The sequence below is a fragment of the Crinia signifera genome, chromosome 6 (assembly GCF_055691185.1).
Source record: "Crinia signifera chromosome 6, ASM5569118v1, whole genome shotgun sequence".
Taxonomy (NCBI): domain Eukaryota; kingdom Metazoa; phylum Chordata; class Amphibia; order Anura; family Myobatrachidae; genus Crinia; species Crinia signifera.
Genome location: NC_139222.1, coordinates 258,051,635 through 258,066,264, shown reverse-complemented (window position 1 = coordinate 258,066,264; position 14,630 = coordinate 258,051,635). Strand labels below are relative to the sequence as shown.

At 46.4% G+C, this 14,630-nt stretch overlaps 1 protein-coding gene across 3 annotated transcripts in view; it reads right to left on the bottom strand.

The window, feature by feature from the left end:
- Positions 1 to 11,177, bottom strand: part of CUZD1 (CUB and zona pellucida like domains 1) — a 29,475-nt gene extending 18,298 nt beyond the window's left edge. Inside the window, exons 1-4 of one of the 3 annotated variants that reach the window (XM_083145619.1) lie at positions 11,000 to 11,177; positions 5,347 to 5,476; positions 3,482 to 3,675; positions 2,291 to 2,438 (exon numbers count right to left, since the gene is read on the bottom strand). In XM_083145619.1, coding sequence (XP_083001745.1) covers positions 2,291 to 2,438; positions 3,482 to 3,675; positions 5,347 to 5,476; positions 11,000 to 11,141 — 614 coding nt within the window. In that variant the 5' untranslated portion in view covers positions 11,142 to 11,177. The other 2 variants (XM_083145620.1, XM_083145621.1) reach the window with 2 other exon arrangements.
- Between the last annotated feature and the right edge of the window lie 3,453 nt (positions 11,178 to 14,630).

Sequence of the window (14,630 nt, the reverse complement as noted above, 5' to 3'; positions counted from 1 at the left end):
CCCGTTTTTTTAGCGGCGGTGTTATTCAATCACCATCTGGAATCTTCAGCTCACTCTTGTGCACTTCTTGTAGATAAATGTCTGGTGTCCTCATTCATTACCACGAAAGAGGAGCAAGTTTATGGGGCCTACACACACAGAGCGACAGTGCTGAGCATTCTGAGTTATGCTAGATCGCTCAGCAAGATCATTCAGCACACAGTAATGTGTCAGTGCTCTGTGCTGAGCAATCTGTCAGGGTCAGTGTTCTTCGCTGAGAGCACTGGCCCTGACCCCGGCGATTAACTAGAGTTATCCAGCATGCTGTATATTTATCACCAGAGAGATAGTAACTCGTGGGGCCGTGCATTGCTATCGCTATGACATCGTTTAGAAAATAACCCTAAATCGATATGTGTGTAGGACCCTTAACTACACGGGTGTGGTATAGGGTTCCGACAGTCGGGATCCCGACAGTCATTAGCCTGTTGTCGGGATCCCGACTGCCCGGACTCAGACAGCATGGCGAGCACAACAAAGCCCCTTGCGGGCTCGCTGCGTTCGCCTATTCTATTCTCCCTCTATGGGGGTCGTGGACACCCGGCTGTCGGCGTTTTGACAGTCGGGATTCCGACGTCGGGTAAATGACTGTCGGGATCCTTACTGTCGGGACCACGTCCGGAACCCAACTACACATGGATTTGGTAATTCCTTACCCATTGCTGGACTAATCTTTACCTGCAAGTTCCATTCCCCATATGTGACAAACAGTGGTGACTATGGGTGGGACTTATTAAAGGACTATGCTCCCACTAGTGAAATTACCACAATATACTAAACTGATATTGCACCCAAAGGAGTTTGGAGTGTATATATATATTACTGTACATACACTATACAAATAGAGGGAGCCCAGCACTCAGCACAATAATGCTGCTTTCACACCGCAAAACCTGCTTAGACCAGGTATTTAAAACGTTTTTAAAAACGGGTCAGAGCCCTTTCACATCGCATGAAAATACCTGGTCCAAAGCAGGTTTGCGGTGTGAAAGTCTGCAAACCGTTTATCCGGAAGGGTGAGAACTCGAGGTGCCTCTAGGGGGGTGGGTGTCTCCAGGGGGTGGGGGGGTGCCTCCAGGGGGTGGGGTGGGGGGTTTGAAATGCCTAGGGAGGGGGGGGGGGGATGGGATACAAAACCTCATCAGTGGCGGGTCCTGGATGGAGATTTCGGCCATTCGTGTACTGGAAGGTCTCCATGGTGACGCGTGTCACGCAGGTGACGTCAGCAGGAGTCCCGCTGCAGCCGCTGAGGTGACGGTGCCGCCGCCACCATGTTCCGGAGTCTGGTGTCCTCGTCCCAGCACCGGCAGCACCATTCCCACTAGAACTCTCCTGCCCTGTCCTCCGCCGACTGCCTGCTGCCCCATCTGCCTGGAGGTACCAAGCTGTGGACAAACGTGAGTATGACTGGGGGCAATGAAGTGCGAGGTGCAGGAGGGGCGAGCTGTCTGGGTTTGATCGTGCATATCTAATGACACACTGGTCCACTCATTAGATATGCACAGAGCGGACGCCCTATTGGCTGGGTCCTAAATACCGTTTCAGACCCGATTTTGGTACCAAAATACCGGGTCTGAAACGGGTAGGACCCTCCATTTTAACCGTTTACCAAAAACGGCTTTTTTAAAACGGTATATCGGTTCTGCACCTTTCAAACCGCACATATAACCGTTTTGAAACGGTTAAAAAATGGCAAAATACCGGTTAAAAAGTGCGGTCTGAAAGGGGCATAAACTAACTCACCTTAACATAAAAATAATCAAATAAATAATGCGGTTTTAGTTCATGAATTGATCAGGAACCTGGCAACTACTGAACACATCATATCTAAAATGAACATGTGTTTTTTTTTCTTGGTTTAGAGCTCACCTGCCAACTACCTTATGGCTTTTAAACCGATATAAAACTAAGAATAGAGAATAAACTTGTTTTAATATAATTTTTTAAATAAATATTTTATTTATGATAAAGTCTTTGTTGATTATGGTTATATAAACTAGGGGAAAGACAGGTATGTGTGCCTAAAATCTTATGTTCAGTGATTTTTAAATACCTTTTATTCGTTCATCTGTGAAAGATTATTAATATATTGTATGCTAAATCCCAATGAATAGAAGCGCTGCTTATTGACTGTCTGCATCTATGACTTTGTGGGACTGACTCCCTTAATTAAACAGCAGCTGCATAGGATTGATCGTTTTCCAGCTCCCATATGTACAAGTCCTATGTGTACTAAATAGCAAAAACTTACAAGACGTCAGTGAACGTCAGTTTCGCTCTGGTGTTCTTTGGTACTTCCAGGTTCCAGACACATAATGTAAAGGGTTCGTGCCTGCCAGGATAATTTGGAGAAGTGATTGTTCCGGCATAACCGCGGATTTCTCCACCACACTGAATAACTTAAGAGAAGAATGAACAGAATTAAGGAACAATTTTGTTAATACAGAAGATATTTTAGAGACGTTTTTTTATTAATTTTATATATAAAAAAAATTGTTAACAACGACTAGTACTGAAGACATCAAAACTGAGCCATTTCTATAATAATATAGGGGTCACTTTTTGAAACTAGAATCTGAAGATCCGGAGTTTAGAACCCTGTGAAACTATTGTATGGACACAGTATTGGGATATTACAAGGTGCTTGTCTATGCACCCACTGCATGCTACACTACGCAAGGGTGGGCCTGATTTCACCCGATTGTGGTGGACCGGGCTGAGAAATCCGGTGAAATAGCCCAAATTGCGTAGTGTATGACATCCGATCTGATCCGATGCACGGTCCCGTGCGCATTGGACCAGATCCGGAGGTCGTACGGTCTGCACGTAAAGTAAATCTTATGTGCAGCCATCAGTGCGGCAGGGAGCGAGGTCTGGGGGAGCGGGCCTTGGTGTGGCTGGGTCCGGGGGAGCTGCAGGTGGGGTAGCAGCAGAAGAGCAGGGTCTGGGGTAGCGGCAGGCTGGGTAGCAGCTGAGCAGGGTCTGGGGTAGCGGCGGGTGGGGAGCAGGGAACGGAGAGCAGGGTCCAGGGTAGCGGCGGCCCGGAAAATAGAAAAAATCCTATTCAAAAGACTGGGCAGCCGTGATTTTTTTTCTATCCTCCCGCCACTACCCCGGACCCTGATCTCTGGTCCCAGTTCCTCACCTGCAGCTACCATGGATCCTGCTCTCCTGTCGCTACCCCGCAGCTCCCCTGGGTTACATGTGATAAATTGCATCCGATTTATCACATGTAAGATTTGGCACTTGATGTGCTATTTTTTATCAAGTTCTCCCGGGGAGCTGCCGGGGGAGCTCAGGGGAAGTCTGGGCTGACTTGTCCATAATGTATGGGGGCCTTTAGCTCAACTGGATCTTTATGCTGATTTTCATGCATCTAATATATCAAATTCTAGATGTGTTTTGAGCTTTCATACAGGAGATATGCGTATTGTTGATTTACCATTTGGAGTGTAAAACAAGAAAAATGCACGCCTCTGATATGCAGTAGAGTCAGTATAAGTCCTGATATACACCGCGCCAGGAGATTCAAACACAGAAATCTTAGGAGATCCCGGGCACAGCACGCCCAGCACGTTCAGATTCTCATCCAGCACAGTAATGTTTTCCTGGGAACAGTCTGCCGCTGGGTTTAAGCTGGGAAAGGGGAATATATTACTGTTAGCACCAAAATAAAGACCAACACTGCAATACTGAGATGGAAATACTGTACTGTAGGAGACATCTAAAGCTTCCTTTAATGTAGTGAACTGTCACATACACCTCTCCGCAGATGCAAAACATCACAAAGCACAGCTCACCCAAACACATATCGTTCCAAAAAACTAAAACACACAGGGATCGTGTATCAATTACATCTTCCCAGACCTCTGTCTGCACCGTGTTAGTATCTTCAGGCTTTACAAAGGGACCATAACAAATATCTTTGATATTTTATTATATGAATAGCTTTTAGGAACTTGGCCCCAGTTCAGTGTCAGACTGGGACATGAAGAGTCCACTGAGAAATGTGTGATATGGGCCTGTGTTTACAGGTGTGGCTAATCCCCACAGGTGCTGTGGCCAGCTGCATTAGAGTTTGGGCTTATCATTAGGGAGTGCATGCCCTTTGTCCCATGATAAATCTATATAGTAAATTCTGGAAGTGCATTGCACGGCGAGGGGGGAGTGGCCACAACCGCAAGATTGCACTGGCCATGGCCCCAAGGGGGCCTTCCCTCCTAAGACCCACCCCATCCTGATCCTTTTATCTCCTGCCATTGGCCCTGCTCCTCCGCTTCGCTGTGCTGGCTGCCTTCAAAGTGGGACAGTATGATGATAGTGTAGCAGATTAATAATGGCAAGGCACTGTAGAATAAATGTCATATTTCCAAGAGGGGATGGCCCCCAGGTAGTGGGGCCTACCCGAGGTTTCTCTTGTACCTCCATGGGCCAGTCTGACCCTGCGCCAGTTGTTAACTCCATTTGGATGGAGTTACAGTAGTCCGTACTTGTCTACTCTCCAGTAACGGCTTATGGGCCAAGAGGGGGCAGCCAGTAAGTCACCAACTACTGTATGCGCTATCCATTGTAGTTTATGGCCTACATTCTGTAGAGTTATTTGGGAGAAGGATCACTCTCTCCTGGTAATCTCCATAGGCCCATGGACATGTCATGTGACCGCTCAAGTAAAGTAGTGTAGCTGGGGTGATAACTCTTATGATCACTGTACTTCTGAAACAATGCAGGGACTGTCTGTTATTGGAGGCCCTGTCCAGGGTTAGTTATTGAGAATTTCCAGCTAAATTAAATTTCTCATTGTTGCTACATTTTATTCATAGGCACCCAACGTTGAATATTGGTAAATATGCCCAATATTCAAAAAGTACATATTAATGTACACAGTCATACTCCAAAAACACTTTGGGCAGATGTACTTGGCTTTGCAGAGAGATAAGGTGGAGAGAGATGTTGTACCCGCCTGTCAGCTCCTAACTGTCATTTTACATGATGTGTTCGAAAAAGGACAGGAGCTGATTGGCAGTTAGTTTATCTCTCTTCACTTTATCCCTCTCCAACGTACATCTGCCCTCAGTTAGTGTTATGTTTATAAAAAATTACAAAATGTTCCCAAAAATAAACTTCCTTTATTGCCGCCTGTGGCCAGCAATAATGACATACTGTAATATATATATATATATATATATATATATATATATATATATATATATATATATATATATATATATATATATAAAATTATATTTGTCTTGTACTTTTTTTCTATGTAAATTAGACCTGTCACTAGTACAATGTCTGTGTACTCACTCAAGAAGGGAGAAGATGAGTCTGGTGGTCACGTTGGTTGGCCTCAGTATGTTCCAGGAGCAGTCTGCGTCCTCAGTAACTAGGATCTGGACTGGTTTATAGTCCTCCTCATAATTAAATTCACATTGTGCTGTATCATAGAGAGAAAAACACACATTGTTTCAAATAGTGACAATCATGACGGGATTAAGGTTTGTGGGGCCTTGGACAACAAAAGGTCCAGCAGCCCCCCCTGAATGGAGGCAGGTTCCATAAGACCCCCACCCCCCTCCCCGGATGGAGGCAGGTTTCGCCGACCCCTCCTGAATGGAGGCAGGTTCCACCATTCCCCCCGAACAGAGGCAGGTTCCATCCCCACCACCCCTGAATGGAGGCAGGTTTCCGTGCGACGCACGGTGTCTGCGGCAGATGGGAAATCAGTGGCGGGTCCCTGACTTTACATCCACCGCAGGGACCCACTGCCCTTCCCTGCTGCCTGCCACCCACCCGCCACCACCGCAGCAGCAGTGGGGTGGCAAATGTGGGGGCCCGGAATGTGCGGAGGCCCCGGGGCGACCGCCCCTGTCACCCCATAGGTAATCCGCCACTGGTGACAATATAAACTCTTGCTGGCGTGTCATAAATTCACCCTGCTAATAAAATATACAGCGATACTGCCTTACAGAACTTGGAGTGTAGAGTTTCAAATGACAAATTCATTAAATGACAGTGGAGTCTATGTAATAAGGTTCGGGATGCCCACCAAAGTCGGAGGGTTTTTTAAAGTGGCGATGCATGCTACAAGGCATGGTTTATCTTTTTAATTGATTGCTCCTTTAAGAATAAATATTTCGGCCAGCATCTCGCACCTCCATTAGCATATGGGAAAGCCCAGAGTTTCATGGGCGTTCTCATGCTAATGAGCCGACGATGTGGGGGGGGGGGGGGGGGGGGTTGGCCAGCTGACATCACCAGAGAGCTGCCCACCCACTTCCCTCCGAATGTGCACCATTGCTCTGATCTGCGTGCATGCTCCACATCATTCGATGGTCGACAGCCATCGAATGATGTGGTTGTTACTCCGCAGGCTGCGATTGGATGTTTATGTAAAACATCCATTTGCAACCAGTGCGAACGTACGCGCCTTGCGAATGGTGGGCCGGCGTACCACCATTCGCAAGGCGGGATCTGGTTCACTCGCAAGGATGCGAATTTGCATCCGATCGAATGAACTAGAAGAAGGTCCTAAGTACCGGCCAATCAGCTGCTAACCACCATGTTTCAGCATGTTTTTTAAAAAATGACAGTTATGACTTGGTTGGTTGGTTTTTACTTTATCTCTCCCCGGCTTAGTAAATGCCTCATCATACAGTACTATATATACACTGCTCTATTAATTTCCAATCGCAGACGCATACAGTAGTTGATTATCTAATTCTCCTTTAATAATGACATATTTATGTTCGGGTACGGGTCATAGGATTGACTCAATGAAGGTTGACATACAATGGGTATGAAGGGTGACAGGGCTTAAGTCGACACCTGAAATAGGTCGACATGGCTAAGGTCCACAGGGTTGGAAGGTCGACACCAGCGTTAGGACGACAATGAGTGTTGACAAAAGGTTGACATGAGCTTTTCATGGTTTTCTACTCGAAAGTCAACATAGTCAATGTGGACACAATCTAAGTGTACAGCAGTACCTAAGTGTATAGATGCGCTCGCCCTTGGCACACTATTATATTCTCCAGCCACACCGTAGTGGATGGTAGGGTATGAAATACCGCCTGTCGGCACATGTCGGCTCAAAAAAAACAAACCACAGTGTCGACTTTTGACTGTAGACCTTCCCATTGTGGACCTAATGCTTGTGTCAACCTTCCGACCCTGTCGAACTTATCCATGTCGACCTAATTCAGGTGTCTGTGGCGTAAGCTGCAGGTACTTTTAAGGGGCGCAGTTGTGTTCAGTCACAATTAAGTAAATACAATATTTAAACAATAACATTTATTTAAAAAGGATCATTTCATAGGAGACATATTTGTTTGAAGTGCACTTCAGGTTTAGACAATATCTGAGGAAGCCGCTGAATGGTATATTGAGGCGGAGAAACGCGTTTTGTGAGCACCTGCAGTCCGGTCAGCGCTGTATCTACTGCAAATCACCACAGAATCTACTTCTTTGTGGCTATTAAAAAACCCTGATCCAGCATCCAGAGCGCATCTCCGGTAATAAGAGGGAGGACTCTCACCTGGATAATGGCCCTTATTCTGGTTCGGACGGTACGGCCCGCGTGCGGCCGTACCGCCGATGTTTTTATTCTGCACATGCGCAGAGGTCAATCTGCGCATGTGCAGCCCCCTTCGCCGCAGACGTATTTCGTCCGCCGCAAAGGGGGCGTATAGGGGCGTGAGGGGCTTCAGACCCTCATTTCCCTATGTGTACGCCCCGCGTTTCATGGGCGTTCCCATGCAAACGCGGGGCGTATGCATGGTAATGAGGGTATGACGCAACTCATGGGGGCGGAAAGCTGACGTCGCCGGATGTCAGCTCTCAGCCCCCATACAAGCTAGCACACGGACGATTGTCCGTGTGGTCTCAGCTTGCGGGAGCTGCTGGGGCGTGCGGACCTGCCTTCGATGGTCGACGACCATCGAATGCAGGGGGCAGCTCCCACCATGGTGGAGGCGTACGCCTCCACCATTTTTATGCGGATCGCCAGCCGTCCGTGTACGGACGGCCGTGGCGATCCGTCTCGTGGGCGGGGATTGGTTTGTGCGGCCAGAGCACCGTGTGCGGCTCTGGCCGCACCAACCAGAATAAGGGCCAAAGTCTTTTAATGTAAAAAGACCCAGAATACCTGCAATTCTCTCTCTCTCTCTGTATATATATATATATATATATATATATATATATATATATATATCGAAAAGGACCACACTATGCGCACAATGATACTTGAGGGAGCTGCTACCCTGATAGGGTCCCCTGTTAGATGGGACCCGGTACAGAAATGGGAAAGAAAGGGGGGTTTCAGGGTGCGCTTAACCTTTCCTGATTGAACAGAATCTTTCAGGTAAGTAAAACAATTTAATATAAAACTGCCCTAAGGGCATAGCAGTGTACAATAAAGGTTTGGTACAATTACAGTGAATCACAATAAAAATGATATCTTTTTATACAAATGATGTACAATCACAACAAGTGTTTCAATACGCCCATAAGCCCAACGCGTTTCGTCATTTGCATGACTTCATCAGGGGCACGATGCGATAGTTGAACAAGATGATCACACAATTGTAAACTGAGACAAAATTCTCCCAGGCGGTAAAAAAGCGAAGGTGATTCTTAGGTGATGTTAATACAAACGACCATAAATCTTGTGATCCAAAAGATGGGTGTACACTGCTCAGCTCCAAACATGAGAATCTCATGTTTGGAGCTGATTATTGTCCTGACGACGGGGGCGACCCCGAAACGTTGACGACACTTATGACTGTTTAATAAATCAGTCCACTGTTTTCACCGCATTGGAGTCCCCGAGTACCCTCTTTTCTACTGTTGTATACTGGGACTGCAAGGTTCCTAACTGCAGGCACCGGGGCAAGCTACATCAGGCTATTTCTAAGCCCGGGAGTGCCAGTTCCCTTGGACTGTATATATATATATATATATATATATATATGTATATAAGCCACTGGAGAGATTTCGGGACTGGTAACTACAAAGAATCATTGCCTCTAAGCTAAATTGTGATATTTGTTACCCTACCAAAATTGAGCCATTTCTAGCCTGATATTAGTTCATATATACCAATCTTATGTGTTATGTGGTGTTCGTCTTGTAATGTCTAATATTGTCTAACTCTGAAGTGCACTTCAAACAAATATCTTTACTATGAAATGATCCTTTTTAAATAAATTTTTTTGTTTAAATATTGTATTTACTTAATTGTGACTGAACACAACTGCGCCCCTTAAAAGTACCTGCGGCTAATGCCACCGGTGCAACATATACATATTACCGTCTAGATTGAGGGTCACATACCTCCCAACTGTCACGCTTACCACGGGAACGTCCCGATATTCGGGGACGTTCCCGCGTCCCGCCCGGGGCCGCCATTGTCCCGCGGTGGGGGGGACAGTTGGGAGCCCCCCCAGCTTGCCGAGAATAGACGCTGTGTGCATGCGCACAGCGTCTATTCAGCGCCGCCGAGCGGCGAAAACGTGGCGTGGCCGGAGTTCGCGTCACCCCCGTGAGGCCACGCCCCCTTTTCTCGAGGCCACGCGCGAACGTCCCGACCTCCCAACTTCAAAAGTTGGGAGGTATGGGGTCACAACCTTGATAATGCTCAGTTTTTCTCTCTTCTCTATTTCTTCTTTAAAATCATCTTATTGGGACCAGCGCTCCTGAGTGACCTTAGGGTTACTATCCTTCTTTCTTAATTCAGGTGTTGACTTAAGCCCTGTCTACCTTCAGTGGTCTACCAGTGTATGTCGACTTAGTGATTGTATCCCTTATGTTCCTTGTTCTCTTATACCTCTATATCTAATGGGTATGGCTCATTAGGGGGTTTATTCTAGTTCATTCTTTCTGACAAAATCCTTCTTAGATGGACAAAACCATGTGCACTGCAGGGGGGCAGATGTAACATGTGCAGAGAGAATTAGATTTGGGTGAGTTTTTTTGTTTCTGTGCAGGGAAAATACTGACTGCATGATTTTACACTACAATATAGATCTCACTTTGAAGAAAAACCCCACCCAAATCTAATTCTCTCTGCACAAGTTACATCTGCCCCACCTGCAGCGCACATGGTTTTGTCCATCTAAGAAGGATTTTGTCAGAAAGAATGAACTAGAATAACCCCCCATGGTCTCAATCCGTTAGGTTGACATGCATTTGGTCACCACCATTAGGTCGACATGCAAAAAGGTCGACATGGGACTAGGTCAACACTAACATTAAGTTGACATGGGCAAGGTCGACAGTCAAAAGATTGACATGGGGTTTTTCACAGTTTTTTGACCCGCATGTTGACACAGTTGACATGGACACTAAAACGCAGCACAGTGTCCCCTAGCTGCGCTCGCCATGCTTTGGGCACGGTGCCTCGCTCCACTCAACACACTATTTTATTCTCCCCCATGGATGGTAGGGCATACAATTCCACATGTAGGCTCAAAAAACAGTGAAAAACCCCATGTCGACCTTTTGACTATCGACCTTGCCCATGTCAACATAATACTTGGGTCGACTTAATGACATGTCGACCCTTCTGGATGTCCACCTAATGGTGTCGACCCAATGCTTGTCGACCTCATGACCGTATCCCTATCGAACCTCTCCTCCATAATTATTACTGCGACAGGTTATTTATCCATTGTAAAGCATCACAAATGTTGTAAAATGGCAATTATGCAAAATTATGTTAATGATGTCCCAGGAACAGTATTGTCCCTATGGGTGAGGCAGTCAATAAAGCACTGTTACTAAAAGTGTAGCAAATTCCCAACAAAAAAAAGAACAAAAGCAGAATTAACAATTAATACAAAAACAATTGCTATAATGTTATCCTCTGTTATAAACACCAATACACAATTCATCCAAGCGTGCTGCCTGTATCTAGACTATAAGCAATCCTTTGTGGTGCCTGAATTATTGGTGTACATACCGTTGACCAGCACAGCCTTCTCATGAGCAAAGGAAAAAGTCACAAGAAGGAGCAGGGTCGTCTGAAGACCCGCCGGAGACATCTTAAAAATATGAGTGTGAAAGAGTTCACTTGTATATTGTGCGCTGGGAAAATCATTCATTGTATATATACAGGTGTAAAGACCAGCCCTGTCCTTCACGGGTTTTCATTGGAACACCTGTGATCATACCAGCTGGTAATTCTCAGTGTCTATCACACAACGAGCAAAAGCTTAGGGATAGTTAGGAAACCAACACCTGCTACATTCCCGTACATAGCTTGGCATCAATATTTGCCGTAAAGGTTTCCTAACTGCTTTCATCGTTGATTGTGATCAGAAAAACATTTATAATTTCCACTACAGATGCTGCCGCGTTTCTCAATGAGTTTATTTTATGGTTCATGTTACTAATTATTGCATAGTGCTAATTGCCAAATCTCTCCAAAAATGTTGGGTTCCAATGCACAGGTCAACAGTGTGCCCCCGACCATCTCAGCTTGCGGTCATGACTCTATGTTGCTGACAATCAGTTTGATGACATCTCTAATCTCTCAGTCTGTGATCCAAAGGGGTAAATTTACTAAAGATGGGAGTTCTACTGAAGATGGGCAGGGCAGGCGACAGGGGGGGGGGGTGGGGGTCAAGGGGGACTCGTACCGGGGCCCAACCAGTTGAGGGGCCCCAAGGCTTTGAGGGACTCAGGGGCTGTAAGTCACCTGTTTGGCTACCCATACTAATGAGTGTAGTGACATCACGCAATGCACCAAACCACACGACACACAATGCTGTGCCCTTCCATCTGCCTTTCCCTTCCATAGCGCTTATTATTTACCTAGAATTTTTATATGAAAATGAGTAAAATACAGCTGTACCAGAGTCACAGCATCCAACATGTAATCTTTAATGATTCTTGCTAACAAAAGACGTTCACTAATTGAATCACATTATCTAATGAGCAATCCTCAGCCAACCAATTAGCCAATCAGCCAGGTATAAATGCCTCAGGTAGCGCACACTACGTTCAAGGTGATCAAGCCCACGTGGTGAAACGCGTTCTTCAGGTCTTCAGCAATCCGCCGCTGCAGGGGGAGAACTGACAGACAGCTTCCCAACAACTATCAGTGTACCCACTCGTACACATTATACGGCTATAGCCAACTCACTTATTGATGACCAGCGGGACTACATGCATCTTGTAATTATCAATGTCTTATAATCGATGATCAACTGTATGACTGATTTTGAATGAGGTGACATTACATTGATTTTGTCTAGACTGGTCCTATTTAGGACTTGTTTGATCCTATTTTAGGTTTTGAACAGGCCCTATTTTAGTGCCTTGCACTATTTTTTAAGAGTGATACTTATATATACACTTAGCGTGTATGTTTACACCTAAATAACCAGGGCCGGCGCCACCACTAGGCAGCTTTAGGCATTTGCCTGGGGCGCCACTGGAGGGTGGCCGTTTGGAGCAAGGCACCCCCTCTGGACATACCCCCGACCCCCACCTCCCCCTTTGGACCAGGTTGGCATGGGTGAATGGTGGGGTGGCTTCACATCCCCGTGGTGCCAGGTGAGTGGCGCCCGCAGCCGTATCCACCCCCCCCTCCCAGGTGACTGGTGGGGAGGTCAGACATCCCCCATGTAGCCTGCAGCCGTATTCCCCCCCCTAGAGCAGGTTGGCAGCCGCAATAAAACCCCCTCCCCCCATGGAACGGGTGACTGCACATCCCCCCATTGAGCCCACATTCCCCCATCCACCCCTGAAGCAAGTTGGCGGCCGCATATGAACCCCCCCTCCTGGAGCGGGTGAGCAGCAGGGCGCATCCACCCACTCACCTCGAGTGGGTGACCACACATCTATCCGTTCCCCCCACCCATGAAGTGAGTGAACAATGGGGCGCGCCCCCTCCCGCCCTGCCTGGGGCACTGATAGCAGTTGCACCGGCCCTGTAAATAACACCACTAATCTCTACTGCATAAACATTAAACATCCCATCACCTTACTTGTCATCTTTTATCGTGTAAAACCTTATAACATTGTAACTTATCACTATAACACCTGAAATAATGACTCAGAGACTTGGGTTTGGCAGAAGTTGTTAACTGATTTATTAATTGGAAGATTTTTTAATCTAATTTGATTATTTTAATTTAATTAATTTGATTAATGGTGGCCAAGAAAGAACGGCTACTAACTCAAACTCCACCCCAACTACCCACGTGACTATCCTAACTCAACATAGCGGTATCCATCTCACCCCACTGCATGAACTACCCACCCAGCCGGGTGGGGGTCACTGACCCCGACACGGGTGTTACAGTGACAGGCCTAAATCAACTAGAGGTGAGAGCACCGAAACAAACCATATACACAAGATCAATAACTAATGTAACTTATTCTTATTAAAAACCTGCCGTTCTTTCCCGCCTATCAGCTAACGCGATTAAACTACCCATCCTTCTAAACAAAAGAAAATGCCCCTTAAATGGGGAGGGCGGGCGGGAAATTCAGCAGGAAGAAGAGGACTCCTCCTCCACTTCCTGCCCCTATAGTAGGAAACAGCTTCAGACAAACCCATCCCCTCCATTGGCTCCCCTAGTCACATGCTATTCAGCGTGACGAAGGTGGGGAATGTTTAACCCACTACATGCCTATGCAGGCATTACGTTATTCTAAACATCCCATCACCTTACTTGTCATCTTTTATCATGTAAAACCTTATAACATTGTAACTTATCACTATAACACCTGAAATAATGACTCGGAGACTTGGGTTTGGCAGAAGTTGTTAACTGATTTATTAATTGGAAGATTTTTTAATCTAATTTGATTATTTTAATTTAATTAATTTGATTAATGGTGGCCAAGAAAGAACGGCTACTAACTCAAACTCCACCCCAACTACCCACGTGACTATCCTAACTCAACATAGCGGTATCCATCTCACCCCACTGCATGAACTACCCACCCAGCCGGGTGGGGGTCACTGACCCCGACACGGGTGTTACAGTGACAGGCCTAAATCAACTAGAGGTGAGAGCACCGAAACAAACCATATACACAAGATCAATAACTAATGTAACTTATTCTTATTAAAAACCTGCCGTTCTTTCCCGCCAAAGCGAGGCGTCTAAAAGATGCCCCGCCCCACCACCACTCGAAATACTGACTCAATACCTAAAAACAGATCCTCCAGAAATATAAACAGGCCCTCATCGCCTAGGTGAACGCCATCTGGTCTAAAAAGTTGCTGGTACCCGAATCTTATCCTATCGTGGGAGACTACAGCCCCCCCAGTAACCAGCACGTATCTCGCTACAGCTGCGTTCAGCTTTTTCCTGGCCTCGTCGACCGCCCTAGGATTACTAACCCCTCTCCATGTCAGCCTGGGAACAATAGAAGACCAGACAATGGTGCAGCCAGGCCACGATGTAATGATGGCAGCCAGATCACTTAAGATTAAATTCCTGAGCTCCAATTGGGGCAACTTTCCGAGGTCATTACCCCCTAAATGAAGTACCAGTACCCGGGGCCACCCGTAGCTGTGGATGTTCCTCATAAGGAAGTCCGAACTCCAAGCCATCTGATCGACCCGGAGCAAG